Below are 23,259 nucleotides of genomic sequence, written 5' to 3'. Positions count from 1 at the left end.
CTGTTGAAGTTTTGGAATTGAGGAGCACGGGGAGCTCAGGGGAAGTCACAAAGCTTCATGCCACTATCAGGGGCCTGGTCCCCCTCTTTGTTGCTCAGATTAAGCGGGATTAAAGTCCAGCAGAGCTTACACCAGGGCAAGTTCGAGCCACAGCTGTCTGCCACGCAACCCTGCAGCAGTGCTCACACTGAGCAGCAAAACGGTTATTCACTGCAGATCTGCAGCTACACCACTTTCTTTTCTCCCCTGCCCTCCCTCTCCCTCCCTCAGGGTAAAGGGCATTTTGCTACGCACCCACCCTTCCAACAGTGAGGCCGAGCCGTGCCCACCACTGGATGCTCATGCATACGCAGCCGCATACACAGCATTTCTAGTATGCTTTCTGGTTAGTGGCAGCAGGTCTGAGGACTGAAAGTAGAGCCACTGGTCATGCAGCACCCCAAGAAGCAAAGGGATGCTCTGTAAGAGTGCAGAAGAAAATCACACTGACACCCACAATCTTTAAAATCTTTATTCAACAATTTACATCACTTATTGTCTGTCTTAACGTATTTGATCTACACATTTTTTTTCCTGATAAAATAATAAAATTTGGATAAATTTTGAAGACCTGTTGGTGCAGAATAAACGAAATTCAGGTAATTTTTTAAACATTTAGTGTGAAGTATGACATCATCAGTAAAGATACATCATGCCATTACAGCTCATGGACATTACCTATCCTTACAGTCTGCGACATCATCATCTATCCCAGCGCATCTGCCTGTGCTAGACACAGCTACAGCAGGTATAACACTAACTCTTCTAGCCACCCTCCCACGATCGGAAAAATGCCTACGTTTTCAGCCGGGTACACAGAGTGTATTAACCTATTCAGAAATATCGGGCAGGGGAGAAGAAAAATGCAAGCTACCGTTACCGTTTTTGTGTGGTAGCACACTACGACACCGACAGCAAAGAGGGGCTGCCCCTCTCCGAAGGTAAGAGGTAATTCAGCTCCTGAGCAGCTAGAGCACAACCCCTTGCTGTGATTTTAACACACACCAGGAAACTGAATGGAAATGAGAACTTTTGACAGAGGCGGGAGGGGAGGCCGCGACCGCCGCGAGAGCCAGCCTTCGTCCCGCTCCTGCGGGTCTGCCTCGAGAGACCTCCCGAGCCCGGCTTGGAGTCTACGCGCGCAGCCGTGCTCCCAGCCACTATTAACACTGAAATATTCAGGGGAGGGGAAGAGAGGGGCATCCGCTCCCCAAGTAAACAAGTTGAGGACCTTCAGAGGCGTCCGAGCGACTGAAGGTGTGTAAGTACACGTGTGATGGTAGATAGAAAAGCAGCCCTGTTCTGTATGAAAAAAAGCTGTAAAGTTAGTACAAATTTCTGCCATGGCAAAGGGAACACACGGAGAAAGCTGCCAGGGGTACTTCTCCCATCGCAAAATCCAGACTCTTCTGCACAAAGGCTCTGGGCTAAGCAACAAGTTTTCAAAGATGGTATTTGCAAACCAATGCACATAACTCATGAAAACAAAATCAAAATAAAGCCCTTGCCCTGGAGACCAGAGGGAGCCCCCCGCCCCCGCAGGCCATGAACTACACCCTGCGTACGTACACCCGCTGCGAGGACAACGCAAACGCTTCTCCCTCTAGCCGCACAGTGCGGATGCAAACTGGTCGGGCTTCCCTCGGCTGTTTGGCCGTTAGACACCTCAAGCCTGCACCATCAGCCTGCAAATAAGCCAACGAAGCCGGCTGCTCGCCCGGCCCTGCCGGAGCAGTTCGGAGCAGGGCGAGCAGAGCAGGCCGTGCTGCGCGCCCCGTCCCCGCGCCAGCCCGGGAACCACGCGGCCGGCACGCCGGCCTGGGGTGCTGACGGGCACCGCCACGGCCACATTCTCATGGGAGCGGAAAAAAGGGCACTTGCTCATCCGATAGCATGAAGTGTATCTGAAACGCAAGCCGGCACCCCCCCCCCCCAATTCAATTAGTAAAGTAGGCTCTTTAAAATAAAAAAATAATATATGTATTTATATAGATATACAGAGAGAAATACAGAGAAAGCAAAGGAAAGAGAGGCTACTAAAAATCAAGAAGCGCCAGTTTTCTGCTACAGCTGTCAGCAAAGAACTGTCACCTTACATCATACCCTCCGAGATGGTAAAGATAATGTAGGCAATGACAGCACGGGAATGCAAAAGAGGGCAGATAAGTCACTTCTGGTAATGAGACACAAATTAAACTTTCAAAACATGTGCATAGCTTTATTCATCTGCTTCAAACTAACCTTTTCACGGAGCTTCAGCGAAACTCGAGTGTGCAAAATGCATTTCTAAAAAACAATGCAAGCAAGCTTTCACATTTACAGTGGCAGAATTACAGAAAAACTAACAGAAACCACACAGTAGGGCAAGTGAGTTGAGACAGAGACAGAGAGAAAGATGAAGAAACAAGAATTGCACAGTTTCATGTTCTGAGTCACTGACTGCAAACATAAGCATTTTTATTTTGTTAACTTCAAGCAAGGCATGTTTACTTTTCTTTTTCCTTTGCAAAAAGATGAAAGAAAAAAAAAGCCACAGTAACAAGAATCACAACCTGGAAGGGAATAAATCCCCAGGACAATGGCATTCCCAGCCTCTGCAGAGAATTAACTCCAGAGTCAAGCTGGTTCCAGATCTTCACTTGTTTTGTAGGCAGAGCATTGCAATGCTTATATTTTGTCTGCAGGAGAACAACAAAGCAGATTCTCTTTCTCTCATCCCCACTCTCCTCAAAAATCGCAGAAAATGGGTCACGTTAAGAAAGGAAAGGTGCCATCCCGTAGGACATTTTCCCCAAACTGTAAGACAGCCACTATCCAGAGTCTCATTTCAACAGCAGGTTTCGTGGGTCACCAAGACGCTAACAGATCCTTGACTGTAGACGGGGCATGGTTATTACGCTTGGTGAGGCAGGAGCCTGGCTACCTAATGCAAAGTCCCGCAGCAGCTCACAAACTACTTCTACAAGTTTTGTTTAAGCACACATGCAAGGCACATTTATTTATATGTACACACACACGCATGTGTGTAAAAAAGCAAAAGCTGGTCAAAAAATGATGCTGAATAAACTAATTAAATAGGCAGAGAATTCTGGAATATATTTATATACTATTTTCCAGGCAGTTGTAATCCCAAAGCATTTTTCCTACACAACTGTAGACCTCCCTTACTCTTCTCTCACTTTACAAAAGATATATATATATATATGTATATATATATATTTTAAAGGATCTTCTATAAATAAAGCATCAAGTAAATTCCCTTTATTTTCTCCAGTAAACCCTTACTTCACGGTATGTAAACTCACCCCTGCGATCTCTCCCCGCGGCAGGCGAGAGCACCTGGCTCAGAGGTGGTCTAGGTGCATCCCCTGAAGGCGAGAGGTTCTGCATCCGCCCCAGACCCACGGCAGTGCCTCCGCGAGCGAGACCTTCCTCCGCCGCTCGCTAAGCTCCGTGTTTTCCTGCATTATCCGTCGGGCTTCGGCTCGGCAGATGCATCGGCCTCGCTGCAACAGCGGGACGTTCGGCTGGGAAGAAAGTTAACTGCAGCCACCCACTGCTCTGCGAGCGCGCCGGGGGCAGCGCGCAGGTTAGCCCGCTTCCTAACTTTGGGAACACAGGGATATAACCGGGCAGGAAGGAAGTCATACCATTTTTAATACTGCTGGTTAATCCCTGCCATAAATTTCACATTGAGATAAAGCATTAACAAGATTTTTTTTTTTTTCCTCAGAGACGAGCAATTTCCCTCCAAAGACGTACTCAAACAGAAAACAGAGTATTAGAGCCGGAGACAAGACGATTGTTCATCGAGATCCTTTCGACCTTACAAGTACTCAGTCATCTTTCCCGCACCAGCCATCAAGGAAGGAGAAGTCGAGAACCTCGGGGATTTGCACTACCCTTCCAATAGCAGCTAGAGAAAAGGAAGGAGAGAAAAAAAATGCACAGTGTTCTTTCAAGTTAAGAGCTCTCCTCTGCTTGCGTTTGCATAGAAATTCTCGTAGGTCAGCACCAAAGTCAGGTACGCTCCTCTCGCACACCCCCGCGCACCCCGGACCCTCCGGTTCCCAGGCTACCCGCAGAGCTAGTGGCTGTGTTACAGGAGGGTTCAACTATCCTCAGAGGAACTACTATGGTCATGTAAAAAAAAAGAAAAAAAAAAGTGCATCACACATTCTTGATTTTCAGGGTTACTTATAGCAGCAGCATTAACCCAAGACATGAACAGTTGTAGATTCATTCTTAAATGCAGCAACACTTAATGAAATGTCTTCAAGGAAGGTCATAAGAGGGTCCTTCTCAAAAGGATAAAAGGAAAATTAGACTATTTAATATAGACAAAAAGGAGATAAAACAAAATTAAAGACGCATAATCTTATTTACATTAAAAAAAACATTCTTGTTAAAATATCTTTACAACACCTAAGCAAAAAAATATGTATTTTAAGAATAAAGCAGAAATTCCTAAAGCAGTATCCATTTTTGGAACCCTTATTTAGCACCTGAGGAAAGACCGTATGGAAAGCAGTTTTTTTTTTTTTTTTTTAATAAGAAAACTCTAAGGTGTATTTTTTCCTAAACGTTCGTATGTTCGCAGTACACAAGTTTTCATACCACAGAAAGAAATGAGCTATTTTTTTTTTTCTTTTCAAAGATACTCTACTCGTTAATAAGGCTGTAGAAAAGGGATACTGCTATCTTACAAAATGGCTTTAGAGCTCTGGACACGTAATATGAAGCTTTCTGGTTAACAGTCAAGAATAAATACAGATCAGCATCCCCTGGTGAAAGCACGGGTATGACTTTTGTTCCTGTAACGGGGTTAAGAGCGCGGCAGCGCGCCCGGGGCGCTCGCGCCCGCTCCGCCGCGCCGCCCGGGAGGACCTCGAGCGCGGCGCGAGGAAGCCAGCCTCGCCCTGCGGTTTAAGATGCGTTGTGCAAATTTCTAAAGCTCTGTAATCTGCGGAAGGCAGCACGTCCGGCAGAGGAGACGACCACCCTGCCCCGCTCCGCGCCCGTCCGGGTTCTCCCCCCCGTCACGCGGAGCGGCAGCGACGCGGCCAGGCCAACCCGCCCCCTCCTGACCCCAATCGTCTCCCTTGTAAACAGCCTCCGCGAGGAAAAACAAATCACTACGCGCACAGAGAAAAACCAAAGCCTTCTAGCGACGAGACTCCCGAAAGCATCGGACGCCGCAGCACTGAAAGCGCTGAACGGGGCCGAAGGCGAGCGCGCGGGAAAGCCGGCGGCCGCGCGCAAGCGCTCCCGAAGCGAGCCGGCGACGCAGCGCTCCCTCCGGCCGACGGCGCGAGGCCTCGCGGACGGCCTCCGCCCTCGCTCGCTTTCAGGGAAGAGAGGACTTTCCTTCCACGCGAGACGCCCAGCAGAACCGGCCCGGAGAAAGACGGCGAAAGACCACGGAAGGAGAAGAGAGCCAACGCGGGCCGAGACGCCCGCGCCCCCGGCCTGGCGCGCGAGGGGCCTTCGGGCGACGAGCCCTCGGGCCGCCCGTAACGAGGGGAAGGCGAGAGAAGCCTTAACCTGAATTAGCATCTTCATAGCTATTAAAAAAAATAGGTCACGATTCCACCCTTAGCGCCACTTTCCAACACCACGCATACTTCAGATTTTTTTTTTTTTTTTCCTTTTTCCTCGTTTGGTTTAAACTTGCTCAGGGTAATGAAAACAACGGCACAAATAAACACGCGCTCCTCCTCCTCCTCCTCCTCCTCCGCGGGCGCCCTGGCGGGCAGGCCCGCCGGGGAGGAGGCTGCACCCCCTTCCCGGGCTGTATTTGGTTTATGCTACAGTACTAATACTCCGAGTCAAAGCAAAACGACGACGAAAGAAAAAAAAAAAACATCAAAAAAAAGAGACTTATCAGTAACACCTTAGCATTATTTAAATGTGCTAAATTAGTCACAGCTCAATTTCAGTCCTTTTATATATATATATATATATATATATATATAAGTTTACACAAAAATAATCAGAAAACAGGTTAAATCTTAGGATATTTTTAATAAGTGCTCAGTAAAGAATTGTGTGAGGACACGGGGAAGGAGCAGGGTACAGAAGGGCGCGCCGGGAGCCGCCGCCGCGGTGCTGCCCGGCCCCGGGCACGCCGCCCGCCTCGGCGAGCCGGAGCTGTGAGAGCTCCCAGAAAAAAGCGTTTCCTAACGTCCAAGGGCTGCTCCTACACCGCGGGGAGACGGACAGACAGGGGGGACGTTCGGAAATACAGCAGAGAAGCCGTAGGCGGTGTTTCGGTACCAGCCCCGGCGGCCAGGGCCACGCGGCAGTGAGGCAAAGCAGCAGGGACCGGCGTCAGAAAAAGCAAAGCAACCCGTTACTGGACTCGCGTCTCTTTTAGGACTTCTTTCGCTATTTAGAAGACAAACTGGGCTAGGCCAAGATGAGCGTCCTCAGAAATTCAGCAAGATGCAGATACTTCTAAACGCGAAGGGTCCGATTCAGCGGCAGAGTTATTGCTGTTCGGCTTCGGCACCGCGCCAGCCCCAGCGCGGGTCTGGGGCCGGGGCGCCAGGACAGTTCAATCCCATGTAAGCAAAACAGGTCTCATTTTTGTCTTTTTTTTTTTAATGGAACCCAGCCCTTAAGGCGACAAGTGACTACACAAGGCAAACAAATACATAGCCGAGCCTTAAAGCCAGTAAAACAAACTGGAAACTTTGCTATCAGCCTTCAATCCTTTTTTTTTTTCTTTTTTTCATCTCTCCTTTTCTAAAATAAAAAAAATTCTTCCATCTTAAGCTTTTCAGCCCCGTCATCCAGTTTGTTCAACACTTTAAAACTCAAGAATGCCTCAGCACTCTCTCACAGGAGAGCTGGAGGCAATTCCAACTTTTGGCAAGCAATTGGGAGACTCAAAAGAATTAAAAACAGGAACATAGGAGGACTAGATGTAGGACACATCTGTAAACATGTTATACATCTGAAAGTTACACACCTGTGAAGGTGATACAGTTTATAGGTGAAACAGAACTATTTGTGACTGGCCAACCACAAATTTCTGAACCTGGGCTGATACATTTATATACGTATATATACATGTGTGTATATATATGTATATAGTAATAACTTATTGTATTTTATATATGTATATACACACACACATATATATATAGTATTTTATACATAAAGTGGAGTAGGCAATCCATAGCGAGACTTTTAAAACGAAGCATTGCAGAAAGCTAGCAATCTTATAAAAAGGTACAGAACTAAGTTTCTGTGTTCCACCATGAACTCAAGAGCTTCATTCAGGAACAAACTTACTAAAAGAATAAAAACAATTAAAAATGCATGCTACATACTCCTAATTAACAAAAGAGTGGGTATATAAGCGTAAGGGGTAGGCAAAAGTTCTGGGCTTATCTGCTTCCTGTAATGCCCCCTAGGATCCAGTCTAATTTCAGGGTACACGAGCCGCTGCCGACCTCGGGGCCCAGCCGTGTGCCAGTCTGCATTCAGCCACCAACACCCACAGATGTTTCGGAGCACTTGGTACGCGTAGAGCTTAAACAGGCCAGAAAACCTGTTTTTGTTTCATTTAAGATTCACTGCTCGGTCTTGCATTGGACCCCTGGAACTCTGCACTTAAAACAAACAAACAAAACAAAAACCCCAAAAAACTATCCAATGCCAGTATGATTTCAACATGCTACACAAGCTGCAGTGGGACAGAACAGGTTACACAGCTGGAACCTGCGCTCTTTTCAGTCTTCTCTACCATTGCTGGAAAGCTTTCTTTTCGTTCTTTTAAAAAATTATTATTTTCATTCCTAAGCCCCCCCATTTTGCTCTTGTAATAAAATATATTTTTATTAACAGGTAATTAGAAGCAGAGCCCAGAAATACACAGACACCATGAAAATATAAAAGAGCATTTCCAATGGGCATGTGGGAAGTCCCAGCCATCAGTTTTCTATGAACAAGTCAAACAGGATTCAAATTCCCATTTTTCTTTTTTTTTTTTTTTGGTTTTTTTTTGTTTTTTTTTTTTTGTTTTTTTTTTTTTTTGCATTTTCATATATATTTTTTAAGAGAAAAAAATAATTCAAGAAGGGTGAAAGTTAGCAGAACTCATTCTCTTCAGTTTTTCAATGAAAATGGGAAAAAAATCCAGGACATTTAGTGTTAGGACACAGACCAAATATGAAGCACCTACAGTTGAAAGCAAGAGATTTTTTTTCTTTTTCTTTTTTTTTCCTCCCAGTAATACAACAGCATTAAGCAGTGGGAACAGTGGTTTTAGTTCCCCCCCTCCATATTAGATGCCTAAACCAATTGCTTATTTTTGCATGTTGTCTTTTAAAATGAAAGAGCTCTTCAGCTGTAATAGTCCAATGTGTAGCCATGTTAACTGTGTGACTTCACTGTGCATCCTAGAACTGCAGTATTACAATCCTTCCCCCAGAAGAATGATGCTTTAAGATAATTTTCCCAGCATATGTTTGGCTGCTTTACTCCTGGCAAAACATGCGGATTATAGTTCTCTGGAAAAACAAAACAAAAACAAAAAACACCTCTGCAAACTTCAAGGTGTTTCTCCAGCATTCAATGTAAAACAAAACAGAAAAAAAAAAAACAACAGAAAGGGGAGGTGGAAGGGAAAGAGGAGATGAAGGATGGTGAATCATCCTGATTTCCCTATGATTAGTGTATCACTACAGTCACAGAACAAGAAACAGAAACCTTGTCAAATGGAAATGCCTCTCCAGTGGGTCGCTGTTGCCAATGTAGACGACAGCAGGAACTTTAGAACTGGGCTTGTAAATTGAGTCTGTATTTGTTAATCACTTGCATTCACTCTTTAAACAAAAAAACAAAAATCAAAAAAAAAATCTATTCAGTACCGGAGATTAAATAATCACGTGTGTAGTCTCGTTGAAATAAATTTTCAGATTCCTTAAGAAGTCTAATTACTTTCAGTCGCCATTTTTAAATAACTATATATATATTTGTATATATTATCCTGTGATTCTAGTTATTCTAGTCCTCTGCTGCACTGAAGATTTAGAAGGAGCATAAAAGCCTTTTGTCCCCCATGAACAGCACAAATGCTGCCGAAAGGTTATAACAGGCAGTCTTGTCTTGCTACCTTCATTGATCCGGGCGATCCATGGCTTCATCGTAAGTGATTATCCTTTTGGGATCTGGAAAGAAAGCAAAAGCCTAAGTTTTCAACAAGCTACTTTCAGAACCTGTGGCTGAAGATATTCACAACAGATCTGCAAGAGGCTCAGCTAGATGTTAAACTTTTCCTTTTTCCCCTCAGTAAAGGGCCATGATTCCAAATGCAGTTTCCTCTCTGCTCTGACATGTCACTGCTCTCCCTCCTCCACGCAGAGGAGGCTGTGCAGCATCCCCTGGACTCCCGGCAACGGCAAGCGTACGCAAGAGCCCCAGCCACCCCTCTGCAGAGCAGTGCTTGCTCCCCACGCTGCACTGTGCAGTAACGCTGCAGAAGGCACAGAAGTCTCCGCTCAACATGTTTGCAAATGAAACCTGGAGATGGACCAGAATTTAAAACTTATTCTTGTGTGCGACAATACCAGAAATAAAACAATTACTGTATCTAAATATACCTATGAAGCACTAATTACTTCCAATTTGACATCCTGTTTGCATTTCTCCTTTCTTTTAGGCCTTTCGCTTCCTTCTGAAACCTCCAGCATCACAGTAAAGCTCACTGTCCTGATTTTCAAAGATCCAGAGCACGGATAAACCCAAATTAAGTCCCAGAGAAATACAAACGCCTAGCACTGAAGAACCAAACTCCAGCATCTCTGGACTCTGACATTACTCAACATTCAGCACAGTCCCAACAAACACAGCAGCGCAGAGCAACCGAGTGGCTTTTTTTCAAACATCCTTACCTTGCTTCTGCAAATTCCAAACTGATTCCATTTCTGTGGAGGCAAAAGGAGAAGACTGCAGTTAGAGACAACCCAAAACATGCTTTCATTTTCAAAGCATGGCACCATACTACTATAGTTGGGCTACGGTTTTCAGACAAAGCCAATTTCATTCAGCACTGCAGTGCAACCCAAATGAAGCTGACAGGATTGCACGAATTTGACTTGAATGATCCAGCGATAAGAGGCAAAGAGACAGCTATAATATGGTCTAAAAAATCAGATGACCAAACTGCGCACTAGAAATGTCACTGCTGTTTTCTATTATTACAAATCCCTAACTAGCTTTAGAGTTCACTCTAATGCTCCTTTCAAGTGGGCATTACAGCCTCAACAAGTAGCCTGAAGAGAAGCTTTTTACAGGTTGATACTTAGCATGTGCGAAATTAAAACTGCTGCACAAAGCGAGTTTCCCATGGTTCGCAGCACATATCTGCTGAAGCGCACCATGCAGTGATTACTCCACCAAGATCACTGCGCGACTGCTGCCAACTTATCACCAGAGAGCAAGGTGCGACGCTCCAGGCAGACATCCAGCTGCCTGCTCGACTTGCGACTTTTTCCCCAAATTGTCTCCAAGACACATTTATGGTGTAAAAACAAACAGCTCCCCCCTCCCAACTCCCACTGAAAGAGCACATGCTTTTGTTTACTTAAGAACTAACAAGATATTTCAACGTTCTCTTCACTTACATTGATATAAGAAACATCAGAAGGCTATTTCCTTTAAAATATCCAAAACCTAAAGTCGCAACTGATCTTTAGAGACCCATTCAAAAGAAATATATTTAACCACTATCAAGTTGCTACTGTACAAGCTAGTATATTTATAAAGATGCTAACTGCCTCTTAATCTTGGTGATGGAGTACAAAGTTATGGAAAAAGAGCACTTAGTAGGAGCACAAGCTGCAAGAACGATCTTTATGGCCTCCCTTGTGCCAGAAAGGGGGCAGGCAGGACCTTGGTGGGGCCAGGAACAAAGAGCAGCCATAGATTATTAAGCAACCTGAATGTCTGCGATAAAGAGCAAAAGAAAGCAATAAGTAAGCAAACTGGCATGGGAAAGGAGGAAGAAAAAAGCCCCGACGAAGCTCACGGCCTCGGCACGATGTGTGCCAAACGTCACCTCCATCAATTGCTCGCATGTTTGCGTCCCTCCTCCAACCCTTCATCTGCGTTTTGCCTGCTACAATCTCAAGCTCCCTGGGGCAGGGAATTGCACACAAATAAGCATTACCAGTCCTCTCTGTACATTGAAGTCTTTTGTAAGAGAGGCCCCGACAAAGTTTTATAAGGCCTGGTATTTCTGTGTTGTGGTAACACCAGGAATACACTGCACTGTCACGGAGGAACCCCAAGTGCTTTGGGGGCAGTAACGAGGCCTCTCAACACTCCCAGAGACAAAAGCAACTTGACAAGAGACTTCCCCCCCCCATCACTGAAATACAGATTCCTCTGAAGTCAAACAAACTAGCTACAAAACCCACTTTCACTAGAGCCAGCTTTCCACTCACTATGAAGTTAGAAGCACCATTTCCTAAAGGCTGAAGAGCATCACCTATTCCAACAGCTTTCCCAAGGGCAGGGGAGAGAAGGCAGCTCGAAACGCCACCTTTGTAACGCTCAGTAGTGAGCTGCTGATTCCTTCACGTTTCCACAGTATTAGAGCATCAAATTCATAACGAAGCGGCTGAAGCGCCGCCCGCTATCACATCTCAATGCCAGAGGACAGAGGTTCTTTCATTTTACTTCCATCTGGTCCCAACTTCCACAGATACAACAACAGTATGAACTGCCGACGTTAAGACACGCCTGACCATAAAAGAGACAGTGAAATACTATTTAAAAAAAACCCCAAAGTTATGAAAACTATGCTGTGAAATGCCTTGCAAATCCTAAATAACTTGACACACTGGCTAGCAGACGCTCAGCCTCGTAAATCTTCAAGGAGAGATGTCTCTGACCGACTGGTTGCTATACTGATTATTTTTGAATATTGCCTATCACCAAAAGGCTGAATGCAAGGTCCTCCCCTCCAGCTGGTCACCAGTATTTAAATGAGAGAAGTACACGCTAAGCACATTTAAGAATGAGGAAAAAACAATTTTCTTAGTCTAACAGCAACATAAAACTAAGGAAACAAGTTTTTCCGTCAATCTTAACACTACTTTTATCATTTATTCTGCGTTACCTAATAAGAAATTTGTGAGGTTTTCTCATGCTTTGGGTTGTGTTACAGCCTCAGGGCACCTACAGCTGTCCCGAGGCACCATGACAAGAGCTGTGAGTATTTTAACAGCGGTTAGGTAGACTCCAGCGACGGGCCTTGCAGACTGGCAGTGCTGCAAAGCCACCGCTGCACAAAACTTCTGCTCCAACAAGCCCGTTGCTCTCAAAACTCTTCAGCTAGCTTCGCTCTAGGGAAGACTCTCCCCACCTCCTCTGTAATCCTCCAGATCTGCCTCTGTGAGAATCTCCCAGTCTCTGACCCATGCAAGAGGCCCCAAACCCAGCTTTAACCTTCTTTGCTTGGGCCTAGGCAGCTCCTTTCTCAAGCCAGCTCTCCCTCAGCAAAGCCAAGTGAGGTCTGAGAGAGAATTTAAGCAAGGGCTCTAATGTAACTAACCCAGTGCATGAGAAAAGAGGCATCTCACCCCAGGTCTGAGTCCACCTCCCTCTCAGACGCGGACCTAGAACGAAGTATTGCCACTTTCCAAAGCAGAAGAATGCCAATACCTGGAACGACAGACAAGGGCCCACATTCCCACAACACAGCCAGGGAAATGATACGCTTTCTCCTCAGACTCTAACTTAGCTGGAGAAAGCGCCATCAACAAATCCCTTCACAGTCTAACTCCTAAGTTAGCCCTGCTCCAAGCAGGCAGCTGGACTAACCTCCAGCCCCTTCCACCCTCCCTTACTCCAGGATTTTGCGACTAGGGAGGCCCACCAGCTCGATGTTCTCCAAGGAAGGGCTTTGCTCCAGCAGGCACAGGAACAGCCAGAGGCTCACATCCCCCTCAGCTTCTAGGCGCCTGGAAAAGACAACTCCTACCGCATTCACCTAACAGGCTCCAGGTAAAGGAGCCACTTTTTCTTGGGAATACCATTGAGGCAGAGGGTCTACGGTGAAAGGCTTTGATGTGAGGAACAGACTAGCACATTCTGGTGAACTGCAGTGAGATTTCTCATGGGCCAATAAACTTTATGGGGGAGACTGGTGCATGATCTGGGAGGGGAAAAGTCTGTATACGGTAATTTGTTAAGACGAGCACTTTTTATGAAATTTCCCTTGCTAGATAGGCTGCCCCTGCAAACAGAAATCCCTGCACTTTGCCACGGTGTCAGTTCTTTATTCTTTTAAATGTAATACATAGACTGACAATCCTCTGTAAAGTGAAGGGCTAAAGAAATGAAGAGGAACTATCCTTATTTGATTTGCCTATCTGCAGGACAGAATAATTAAGTTTGGGGATTGCCTAGAAAACAAAACAGAGATTAAAAATTAAATACTGTGGAGATTCATGCTACTGTTGGGCAGCAATTCCTGACAACTGGAAAAAAGAGAGACTTAAAGGACAATTAAATCAGCTTTTGCCCCACAGCCCAGACCCCACAAAACCAGAAGTGATGGACTGAGATCTAAACTCCTCCTTCCATGGAAAACCAAGGCACTTTTTTCCCCTCCTGATGTAAAGGACAAAAATTGCTGAATTCACAGCTCTGCTATTTCTTCTGACCCAGTTCACCATTGCAGTGAACGCCACTCCTGGCTGGTCCACGCTGCCTTGCTCTATTTTCCATGCAGCTCTTCTGCTTCTTCATGCGAACAGAGAGGCTGGCGCAACCGAGAAGCTGAGAAGGAACAAAGCAGCAGTGCTGGCAGAAACTTAGGGGCAAGAACGAACAGGAAAGCAACTGCAGTTCTCTCCCCTCCACCTATGCGGTCTTCGCGACTGTACAACAGAACTAGGAGACCTCAATTATTCTCCTTTTAGCTAGGGACAAGCATACTACAGAGCCTTCCTTCGCCAGCTGTACTACATAGAGCCTGCTGTAAAACACAGGCACCTTTTGGCCTAGAAGGCTGCAACTGTCTGAACAAAATGAAATTCTACAAAGCACGACCATTTCAGTATGAAATATTTCATCCAAGTGTCTTTAGAAGGCGTACCTAAGCAACGAGAAGATGCCCATTTCAACAGAAATGCAGCTGAAGTACATCCAGCCTCCCCTTTTGAAGAGAGTACCAAACACCTATAAGGACCAGTTTCACCTCAGAGATGAGGTTTGCAGCAACGCCACGTGGAGGAGGCGATTCAATTCTGCCCTAGAGGGGAGTAACATCCCTAAGGTAGGGCACCATTCCTTCCTCTTCCTTCCAGTCTCCCATATAAAGCTAACAGTCCTGTCTCCAACCAACCAAAAAGTAGGCCCACCAATGCTTAACTAAATCAGATCTACCTTGCTAAACCAGATACGTCAACAGCGAGTGTCTCAAAGCGCTGACACAAACACTGAGCAGCATGTGCTGTCAGCGAAGACAGCCACGCTGAAGGACTGTGGTATAGTCAAGCAGATCAGATAATCACAGTGGCCTCTGCCCTTAAAAAAAAAAGGAAGGCAGAGAGCAGAGGCACACGTGAAACCAACAGGCAAAGTACCAAAGAGAGGAGCCCAAGCAGGCGCTATCAGCCTCGCCACCCTGCCCAGTGCTCAGACATCTGGGAAAGAGCAACCTGGGTGCATGCAAATAAGCACAGTTTCCTGCCCCAGGAGCTCACTGCACCCTAGAGCCACCCAGGCTTGGACTCCAGCACTGCCTCACCAGCAGCACACACTGCTCTGGTGGTTTACGCAGGAGGTTTATATTTCAGATCCGATCCACCTTGTGCCTTACCTTCTCCACTCATCCATCCTTTCACAAGGGAAGCCATGAGGCAATTTTGTTTTATAATGCCTTTTATAGTCACTGGACAAAATCTGTACGGGAAAGCTGCAGTTTGCTCGGACAAAGCTACTAAGCCAACAGCTAGAAACCTTCCCCTAGCCTATTTACAAACCAAGGGTGAGGATCCACATAAACTGATCACAGCTACAGACACAAACAGCGCAAGCGAGGGTGCAAGCCCATGGCAGACAGGCCAAAGCACTGCAACCGCTCATGCTGAAACCCATTCCTCACTGTAAACACAAAGAGTTTCATTCTTTCACTATGGGTAACTTGCATTGAATTACCTCATGTTTAGTTCAGGGTAAAAGAATGCACCAGAGCAGGTGCCACAGAACAACGACAGTGCTGTAAGTTCACCCTGGCCTTTCCCCACAATCATTTCTTTTCATGTCCATAACCTCAGAAGCAGGGCAGATTTGAAGATCAAACCATGGATACTTTGTTCTGCTCAAAAACAAACAGATCGATCTGAAGAGAGAGAAGTTCACCCTCCTCTCGAAATCAAAAATCAAACAAACCGAGGATCCAGCTGCCTGGGACACCCTAACACTTGTCAGGCAAACTTGCACGCTCTCCCCAGCAGGGGAGAGGGAAGGCAGTTGTGAAAAATAAATAGGTAAAGTCATTCCACTCCTACCTCAGAGGAATCGGTGGTTACTTACTAGGAGCTCAGGAAAACAACCCAAGGTAAATGCAGAGTATCGCGTGGGGTTTAACCACTGCACTGCTGTCCTGCAAACTGCACCCCGGCAGCTTTGCTAAGTGTTTTCAAACATGTTGTGATTCAGGAACTCACCTGCCCAGCTCTGACTACAGGATCACGGCCATAAAAAGGCAATGGCATTTCCCACCGCGCACAGGCGAGAGAAAGCCACCATCCCTCCCAATTCACTTAACTCATCCCAACGGGCTTCAACAAATACAGAAATGCAACATCCAGCATCGTCCCAGAAGACGTGCTAAATCTTAGACTGATCTCCACTTTGTAAACCAACAGCAGCACTCAAAAACTACAACAGATAAAGACAATCTCAAGCCATTTGCAGCACCTTTACCACATTAATGGCACATCACCAATTAGAAAAATCCGTTATCTTTTACATGGACACCTAAACAACACCTGAAATGGGCAGAGAAGCAGCTTAGAAGAGAGGCACAGAGAAAGGAGGGGCAGAAACCATCCTCCTAGGATGCCGACCTAGAAGGGCAGTGCCGACCAGGAGCGCTTGCTCAGAGTGCCCAAAGCAGGAACCCAGGTGAGAGCACGCTCCCTTTTTAAGCTGAGGTAAAGGCAGAGCCAAAAGTAATTATTTTAAGGTGTGTTTTAAGTGTCCATTCTTGCAACTGAATGCGATTAACTCCAGTGTTTAAAAGAACTAACCTCAGCCAGGCTTTGAAGTCAACACCTCCTTACCAGAGCATGGGAAGGGAGTGTTCTTTACTTTCCTGTTGTTACTATTGTTTTAGCCAGGTCTGTCTTTTACACAGCAAGTGAAAACCAGAGAGCCAATGATTCTTGCTGCATCTGGTTACAAAGTTGCTTTTGTACCACACAGTCCAGGTTGACAAAAACAAAGTAAGAAAGCCAAATTTCAGTATTACAGAGGTTCCTAAACTGGTAAATAAAGGATTGTCTAGGGCTCTCCCCCCTACATCATGCCGGGCTTCCTAATATTCCCATTCTCTGAAGAAAGACTGAAATTTAGGATGCAGGTAAATGCAAGAAATAAGAATGAAAATCTTGCTTTAATACTGGAATGCATTGAGCAACGGGTCAGGGAAGAAGACCCAGATAAAATAAACTAATGAACACTGTTCTTCTCAAGGAAAATACTAGAGCTTAAGATGTTGACATCTTAAGAGTGTGATGACCTGGAAAAATATCTTTTAATTATTTTTAAACGTGTGGGCTTACTATTTCTAAATGAAGCCATCTATATTTTTGCACTTCATACAAAGGCTCTGGACAGGTAATTTAAGAACTTCACAGTGGGTCAAAACACAGCAGGTTTTGCTAAAGCCATCAAATACTAACCTCTCTGAACAGCTATCAGAGCCAGCTTCCCTCAACAGGAGAAATGAGTAAGATGTTGTCCATATATGTGAAATGAACAGTTTAAAAAAAGATCACCTTCTTCTCTCAGGGTAGGGGGATGCAGGGAGAAGGAAGAGGGAGGAGAATGAAAAAAGGAACTGCTCTGAGTTTGTCAGAAGTAGATAAGTTAACACAATGCCAAAAAGCAACACAGAGTGGAGTTCCTGTTACTGCCGAGCTGGGACCCACAACCAAGAACCACCAGACCTCAGAGTCTCTGTGACCGAGACCTAGAGGGAAAGGGAAAAGCAAACGGTTCTATAGACTTTATCTCTTGGTTCCCAGTTGTAAACGTCTGTATCGTGTTTAAGTCATCTCTGTCTCAAAAAGGAAAACGAAAAAAAAAGGGGGGGGGGGCAGCCAAATACAAAGAACTCCATAAAAACAGGCACAGCAATAAAATCCATCTGAAAGATCTGGTCTACAAAGGGTATGAGAGAATTCAATCTGCAGCTTAGAGGGAAGTCGATAAGCGAAGATTTGCCTCACCGTTGCTGTAATATTTTAGAAAGATGAGGAAAAATTGGGGGGTTTAAAAAGATCACGCCATGAAAAGCCAGAGAGAAACAAAGTATTATTATTTTTTTCTTTCTTCCTTTAAACTAGATACCCTGATTTCATGGCCTTATCTGCAAGGGGAGAAGCAGCAATACTGCAGAGGTAGAGGTGTGGGCACAAACTGAGAAGCCCTTTCAGTGACAGAATACGGTCTGGTAAAGCTGGAACAGACCAGGTGAACCTGTGTGTTCAACTTCTTTCAATGCCAAGAAGCTTAGGAAGACCTGCTTGTTCCATAGGAATTGAAAAGAAAACACACAAGCTAAGCATTATCCTTACCAATATCCCTTATTTTTGCCCACAGGAATAGGGAAATGAATATCTTTTAACACAGATTAAACATCTGTTTGAGTGACTTTCTCAAACTGCTATTGCCATTAAAGATATGGAAGCAAAAAGCCCATTTTTAGAACAACCATAATTGCTGCAAGCGATAAAACATGTTATAATATTGCATTAAAAAAAGAAACCCACAACGAAGAAAATTTCCTTAGGGAAGCAAGTTAAGCCATTACCTTTAGTGTGATATATAATAGCAGCCCTCAGGTCAAAAGAACCCCAGCTATCTTTCCTTTCTAGGCCTCTCTGGTACCTCTGTTCTTTGGCGGAGGCTAACAAATTGTTCGTAGGGGAGGCCAGAGGATTCTCTATTTCATAGTCTTTTGAAAGAAACACTAAAGCACCTTGGCTACTGGCATCTGCCTTTTGTAGGTCACCTGTGTGATGCGACTCCAAAGCTAAGACACCACCCTCAATAGCAGTCCCAGGCTTAAGAATAGCACTAAGAATTTGAGGGCTAGTCCGTTTATCCAGCTCATAAGCCTTAGGGAACACAGGTTGTTCAGTTCCTGAGGGAATGATTTCAGCACACTGTGAAACCAAAGCGGCAGGATATTCCCCTTGAAATGTCACTTCCATTAACTGATTATCTGCAGGTTTCCCCACAACAGTTTCATGGCCAGCACTGGGCTCATTTATGAATGACAAGCCCCACTGATTCTGGAAGATATCTCCCAGGTTCTGCTGATTTGTCTGCGATGGGAAATCGACTTGTGCTGTACCCAGACGCACAGTTTGCATATTTGAAGGGTAGATAAAAAGGCTAGATTTCTTTTGTTCAAGAGCTGTTGAAGTTGTACTTATGTCCTGGGGTACTGACTCAGAAGAGGTTGATGTTACAGTACTAGCAGCAGTTGTGAGCAGTGGCTGGGTCCCTGGAGAATATACACTTCCATCAGTCCCTGCTAAAATTGGCCCATTTGAAAAGCTAGCAGAAGTAACAGATTTCATAGCAGACATAGGGACTTGGGAGAGTCGAGTTGATGTTTGGGCCTGAGTTTCCCCAGCAGACGACGAAGACAATGACGAAGATGTGGATGGGGTTTGAGCTGCTTTGTTGAGGTTTTCTTTAACTTTACTTGCATAACTTATTTTAGGAACAATTTTAGCACTGCTATTGTCCACTGGAAAAACTGGGGGTGGTTTAAATAAGGTCCATGAGTCCTCTTTAGATGCAGCTGACGATGCGTGCTTCCCTTTGGGCCGGTCATCAAACTTCTTGCTGCTAATTCCAGGTTTGGCATCAGAATTTTTTCGCTGTACATCCCCAAGCCCAGGCTTTCCCCGGCCTGCTCCACCAGCCCCAGCCTCGTATTTCCAAATAGGCTTAGTATTTTCAATTCGGGTCCCCTTTTGTTCACTGTAATCAGGCTTGAAACCCTCAAGTTCCTGTTTTAAGGTTGGGGCATTGACCTCCTGTTGCATTATTTTGTCCTGTACTAGATTTAAGTTCTCACAACCCTTGGCACTGTTGCGCCTGCCTTTCCGTTTTTTAGGCGTAGTATATCCACTCTCGGAGCCACTACCATCATTATCTGCCCCTTTGCCTATGTAGCCATTAGTGATATAACTAGAATTATTGGTTACCACACCATTTGGAATAGATACTCCCTCTGGCTTGTCAGAGGGCTGACTTTCTCTAAGTTTATTTTCGTAGGACTTCTCATTCTTTTTGTCCATGCTATTTTTCTGAATGAAGTTCTTGGTTTTGATTCCAGCTTTCCCCAAAGCACTGGCCTTAACAGTCTGCTTTGGGGTCACATTAGTGTCTACAAGTTGCTGGCTGCCATTTGGTACCCTGGATCCTGGGTTGGTTGTTTCATCAGAGCACAGGCCCTTTAATGATATTTCTCTTTCTCCTGCATTACCATTTAGCTCTCCGTAGCCTAGAAGAAAGCCAAAAACAACAAAAGGCAAGAATTAGAATGTGAAATGTTTAACTTCTGATCGCAAAAAAGCTGTAATCAACTCTTAAACATATCCAGTTTCTTCAAGCAAACGTTTTAAAATAGGAAAATGTCTAGCCTTTGACATATAAAAGCACATCCCTACTCACTGAAAGCTGCAGTAAGAAGACTTAAACAGAAAACATCAACGGCTGGTGACTCTCCCATACAACAGGGTAACATAGCATAGTATGTTGTTTAATGTATTTATTAAGCAACAAAATAAAGCAAAAGGATATGATATAAAGGATATAAGAAAATACACTGTTCTAAAGATCATTTGCAAGCCAGAGAGCCAGCTAGTATTTCCAGGTCACACAACAGGAAAATATTAATTCCCAAGATGCTACAGGACAGGGATCTGCTGCCTTTGCTCTACGATTCACTGAGATTCAGCATCAGTATTGTGAATGAAGGCCAAATTCTATCATCTCTACCACCTCACAGGCCTGCAACACCAACAGTCCCCCTTCTCCATCTCCCTCTCAAGCAACATCTCTTATAGAAAAGCTTTCCAAAAGGATGTGTTCAAGTCCAGTTGGAAATGGACGGGAGGATATGGTGACAGCATTTTTTCATTTAAAAATATCAACCAGTATCTCTCTATATATGCTCTTTAGCTTTAAAAAAAGTGATAATACTGGGAAGAAATGCACCTCTGCAAGCACCCTTCCACCACCACTGGCAACTAGCCTCCTGCCTGCTTCACTGTTCCACCGAGTCCTGGGGAAACACAGCAAGAACCTGAGCACCAGGCAGTGAAGCATTTGCCGAAGGCTCCAACCCAAAACACTAGATCACGCTGTAACTTCAGCTTTTCTTTTTGTTTCTGGAACGCATTTCTAATCTTTCTGGTCCTGAAGAGAACCCTAAGACCGTAATTCAAATGAAGTGAAAAGCCCAGGATGGTCCAGACTGAAGCACCTCACCCTCCTCAAGGCCCTCTCCAGTCAGAGACCTGCTGCATTCAAGTACCTAGCCACAATGTCCCAAGAGAAGTCTTGATGTCTCACCAAGAGGTGGGAAGAGCATGCTGTACCCAGCTAAAGAAATACACCCCAAGCTGATGGGCAAGGGTACTCCCACCTATTGCACCAGCTTCTACAGGAGAAGAGAGAGATCCTTGCTTCTCCTCTGACTCATGTCTGTCCTCCTTTGTGAGGGTGGAAAGCCTCACATCTTCGGCAACAAATGACCCACCTAAGGCTTAATTTGCAGTTATAGTGATGTGAAATCAGCACAGTGCACAAAGAAACCCCAAAACCCAGGAGTGGGCAAAATTCCAGTTTGAGAAAGAATGTTTTGTTGTTGCTGAGGTTGTTTAACTCAACTGCTATACTAAAAATCATTGTTATCCTCCCATCCTGGAGTTTCAGATGTCTGGCAGACACAACTGCTCAAGGAATCCTTATAGAAATTCCACAGTCGAGTTTGCTGAGAGGGATCAAAAAGGATTTTACTACACATAAATATCTGTAACGACCATAACTTCCACTAAAACTTTCAAATAAGCTGTTAATAATATTAACCATAAGCACTTCATCACAGACATATGAATGGGATGGGATTCTTGATGAGTCAAGGACTAAAAATTATTTCAGAGTAACATGCAGAGGAAGTCTTTTCCATAGGAACGCGTTATAGATGACCTTGCAACACTCAAGACTTCTGACATCACTAGTTAACGAAACAAAACAGTAAGAATGGTCATAAGACCACTGCAGATGAGGAGGGAATAAAATGAAGAACAAAATCCACTTCAGTAAGTCAGTGTGTCAGCAGTTTCAAGTTCCAATTTTCAAGTATTCACAACTCAGCTGCCTGAGTTTTCTCCAAATCAACATTTCGCATACCTGGTCCTGGCCTGCAAATGGAGGCGCAACAACCAATATTTAGAGATGGGGGGGGGGGAAATGATAAATATATATATAAAAAAAAAGAACAGGTGAGGGATATTTGGCAACGTCACAGATCATTTCATAGCTGGAAAGAAAGGGGTGCCAGACGTAGGCGCACATTAAAACCCAGGGCATACTGCGAACGGGGGAACGATTACTCAAGTTATTTTTGCACAATAACTTATTTCAGCGTGCGCCTGGCCAGCGCCCCCCCTGCGCTCGCCCCGGGTGCCTTTAGGCGCCCGGCTAGCGCCCAGCTTTGGGGCGCCGTGAGCTCAGCGTCCGGCCCAGGCCAGGCCCCTTCCCACCCCCCGGCTCACCGTGCAGATGAGGATTTCAGAGAGGGGGGCGCGGGCCGCGCACGGCCTTCCCTCTGCCTTGTTTTTAATCGCGTATTTGCTCCGAACCCGCGCCAGACCAAAAAAGGTCCTCGGCGGGAGGCGGCGGGCCGGGATGCGGCACCGGGGCCCCCGCCCGCCCGCCCGCCCGCCGCGGGGACGAGCGCGGCGCTAGCGCAGCTCCGCGCCCCCCGCCCCGAACGTGCCAGAAGGGGCGAGGCGGCGGCCGGGGCGCCGCGGGCCGGGCCCAGGCCGCGCGGGCCGCCGCCGCAGCTCCTTCGGTGATTTTTTTTATTATTATTTTTTAACGCTCATCGGGTTTTAACCAGCGCCGCTGCCGCCCCCTCCCCTCCCCTCCCCACCCGCGGGGCCCGGCGCGGCCCGGGCGCGGCCCCACGTGCCGGCGGGCGGCGGCGCCGGCTCCAACATGGCGGACAGGAAGCGGCCCCAGCGCGGCGGAGAAGCTTCCAGCCGCGCCGGGGGAGGCGGCGGCGGCGGGAGCAGAGGGGAGGGCGGGGGGGGCCCCGCCGCCGCCGCCGCCCCGCGAAGGTCACGGGCCCCCGCCCCCCGCGCCGACCTGCTCTGCGCTTGGGCGCCTCCGGGTGCTGCGGGCCGCCGAGCTTGTGGTCGTGGCGGAGCGGCGGCTTGGGCTGCGCTCGGCCGTCGGGCGGCGGCAGGTAGGCGCTCTGCGGGTGGTGCGGGTGGTGCTGGTGGTGGCTGTAGCAGCAGTAGTGGCTGTGGCGCTGGGGCTGCTCCTCCATGGGGGGCGGCTGGCGGGGCCGGGCCGGGCCGGGCGCTCGCTCGCTCGCTCGCTGCCTGCTGGGGCCGTGCGGCTCCGGCGCGGGGACGCGGCTGGCGCGGGGGAGGCGGCGGCGGTGGACTGGCAGCGCCCGCCCTGCAATCAGCGAGCCGCCGCCGCCGCGGCCGCCCGCCCCCCGCCCCGCCCCGCGCCGCGCCGCCGCCCCGGCCCCGGCCGCGGCCGCGGCCCGCCCGGCGGAACGGGAAGCGGCGGCCCCGCGGCCCTTCCCGCCGCCCGGCTACCTGCTTCTCCCTCGCCCGCCGCGGAGCAGCGTTTCACAGTCCTGCCTGGGGCCCCCGGAACGCATGCCGTGCGCTAATTCACATTACGATCTCACGGGAGGAGGCGGAG

The 23,259-nt window shown here is 46.8% G+C and overlaps 1 protein-coding gene across 2 annotated transcripts; it reads right to left on the bottom strand.

The window, feature by feature from the left end:
- Positions 1-496: 496 nt before the first annotated feature.
- On the bottom strand, positions 497-22,958 carry NUFIP2 (nuclear FMR1 interacting protein 2). 2 transcript variants are annotated; one of them, XR_009960390.1, is made up of 6 exons: positions 22,687-22,958; positions 18,104-19,813; positions 9,942-9,974; positions 9,164-9,218; positions 3,690-4,337; positions 497-3,566 (listed from the first exon to the last, which is right to left on the bottom strand). XR_009960390.1 is itself a non-coding variant. In XM_062592195.1 (5 exons), the coding sequence occupies exons 1-4, from the start codon at positions 22,868-22,870 to the stop codon at positions 9,166-9,168; spliced, it is 1,980 nt and encodes a 659-aa protein (XP_062448179.1). In that variant the 5' UTR covers positions 22,871-22,958; the 3' UTR covers positions 497-4,337; positions 9,164-9,165. The 2 variants fall into 2 exon arrangements, 1 of the variants encoding a protein (XP_062448179.1); XM_062592195.1 differs by having other exon boundaries at positions 497-4,337.
- Positions 22,959-23,259: the final 301 nt, after the last annotated feature.

Source organism: Rhea pennata, chromosome 20, assembly GCF_028389875.1.
Source record: "Rhea pennata isolate bPtePen1 chromosome 20, bPtePen1.pri, whole genome shotgun sequence".
NCBI lineage: Eukaryota > Metazoa > Chordata > Aves > Rheiformes > Rheidae > Rhea > Rhea pennata.
This window is presented reverse-complemented; position numbering and strand designations above follow the sequence as displayed.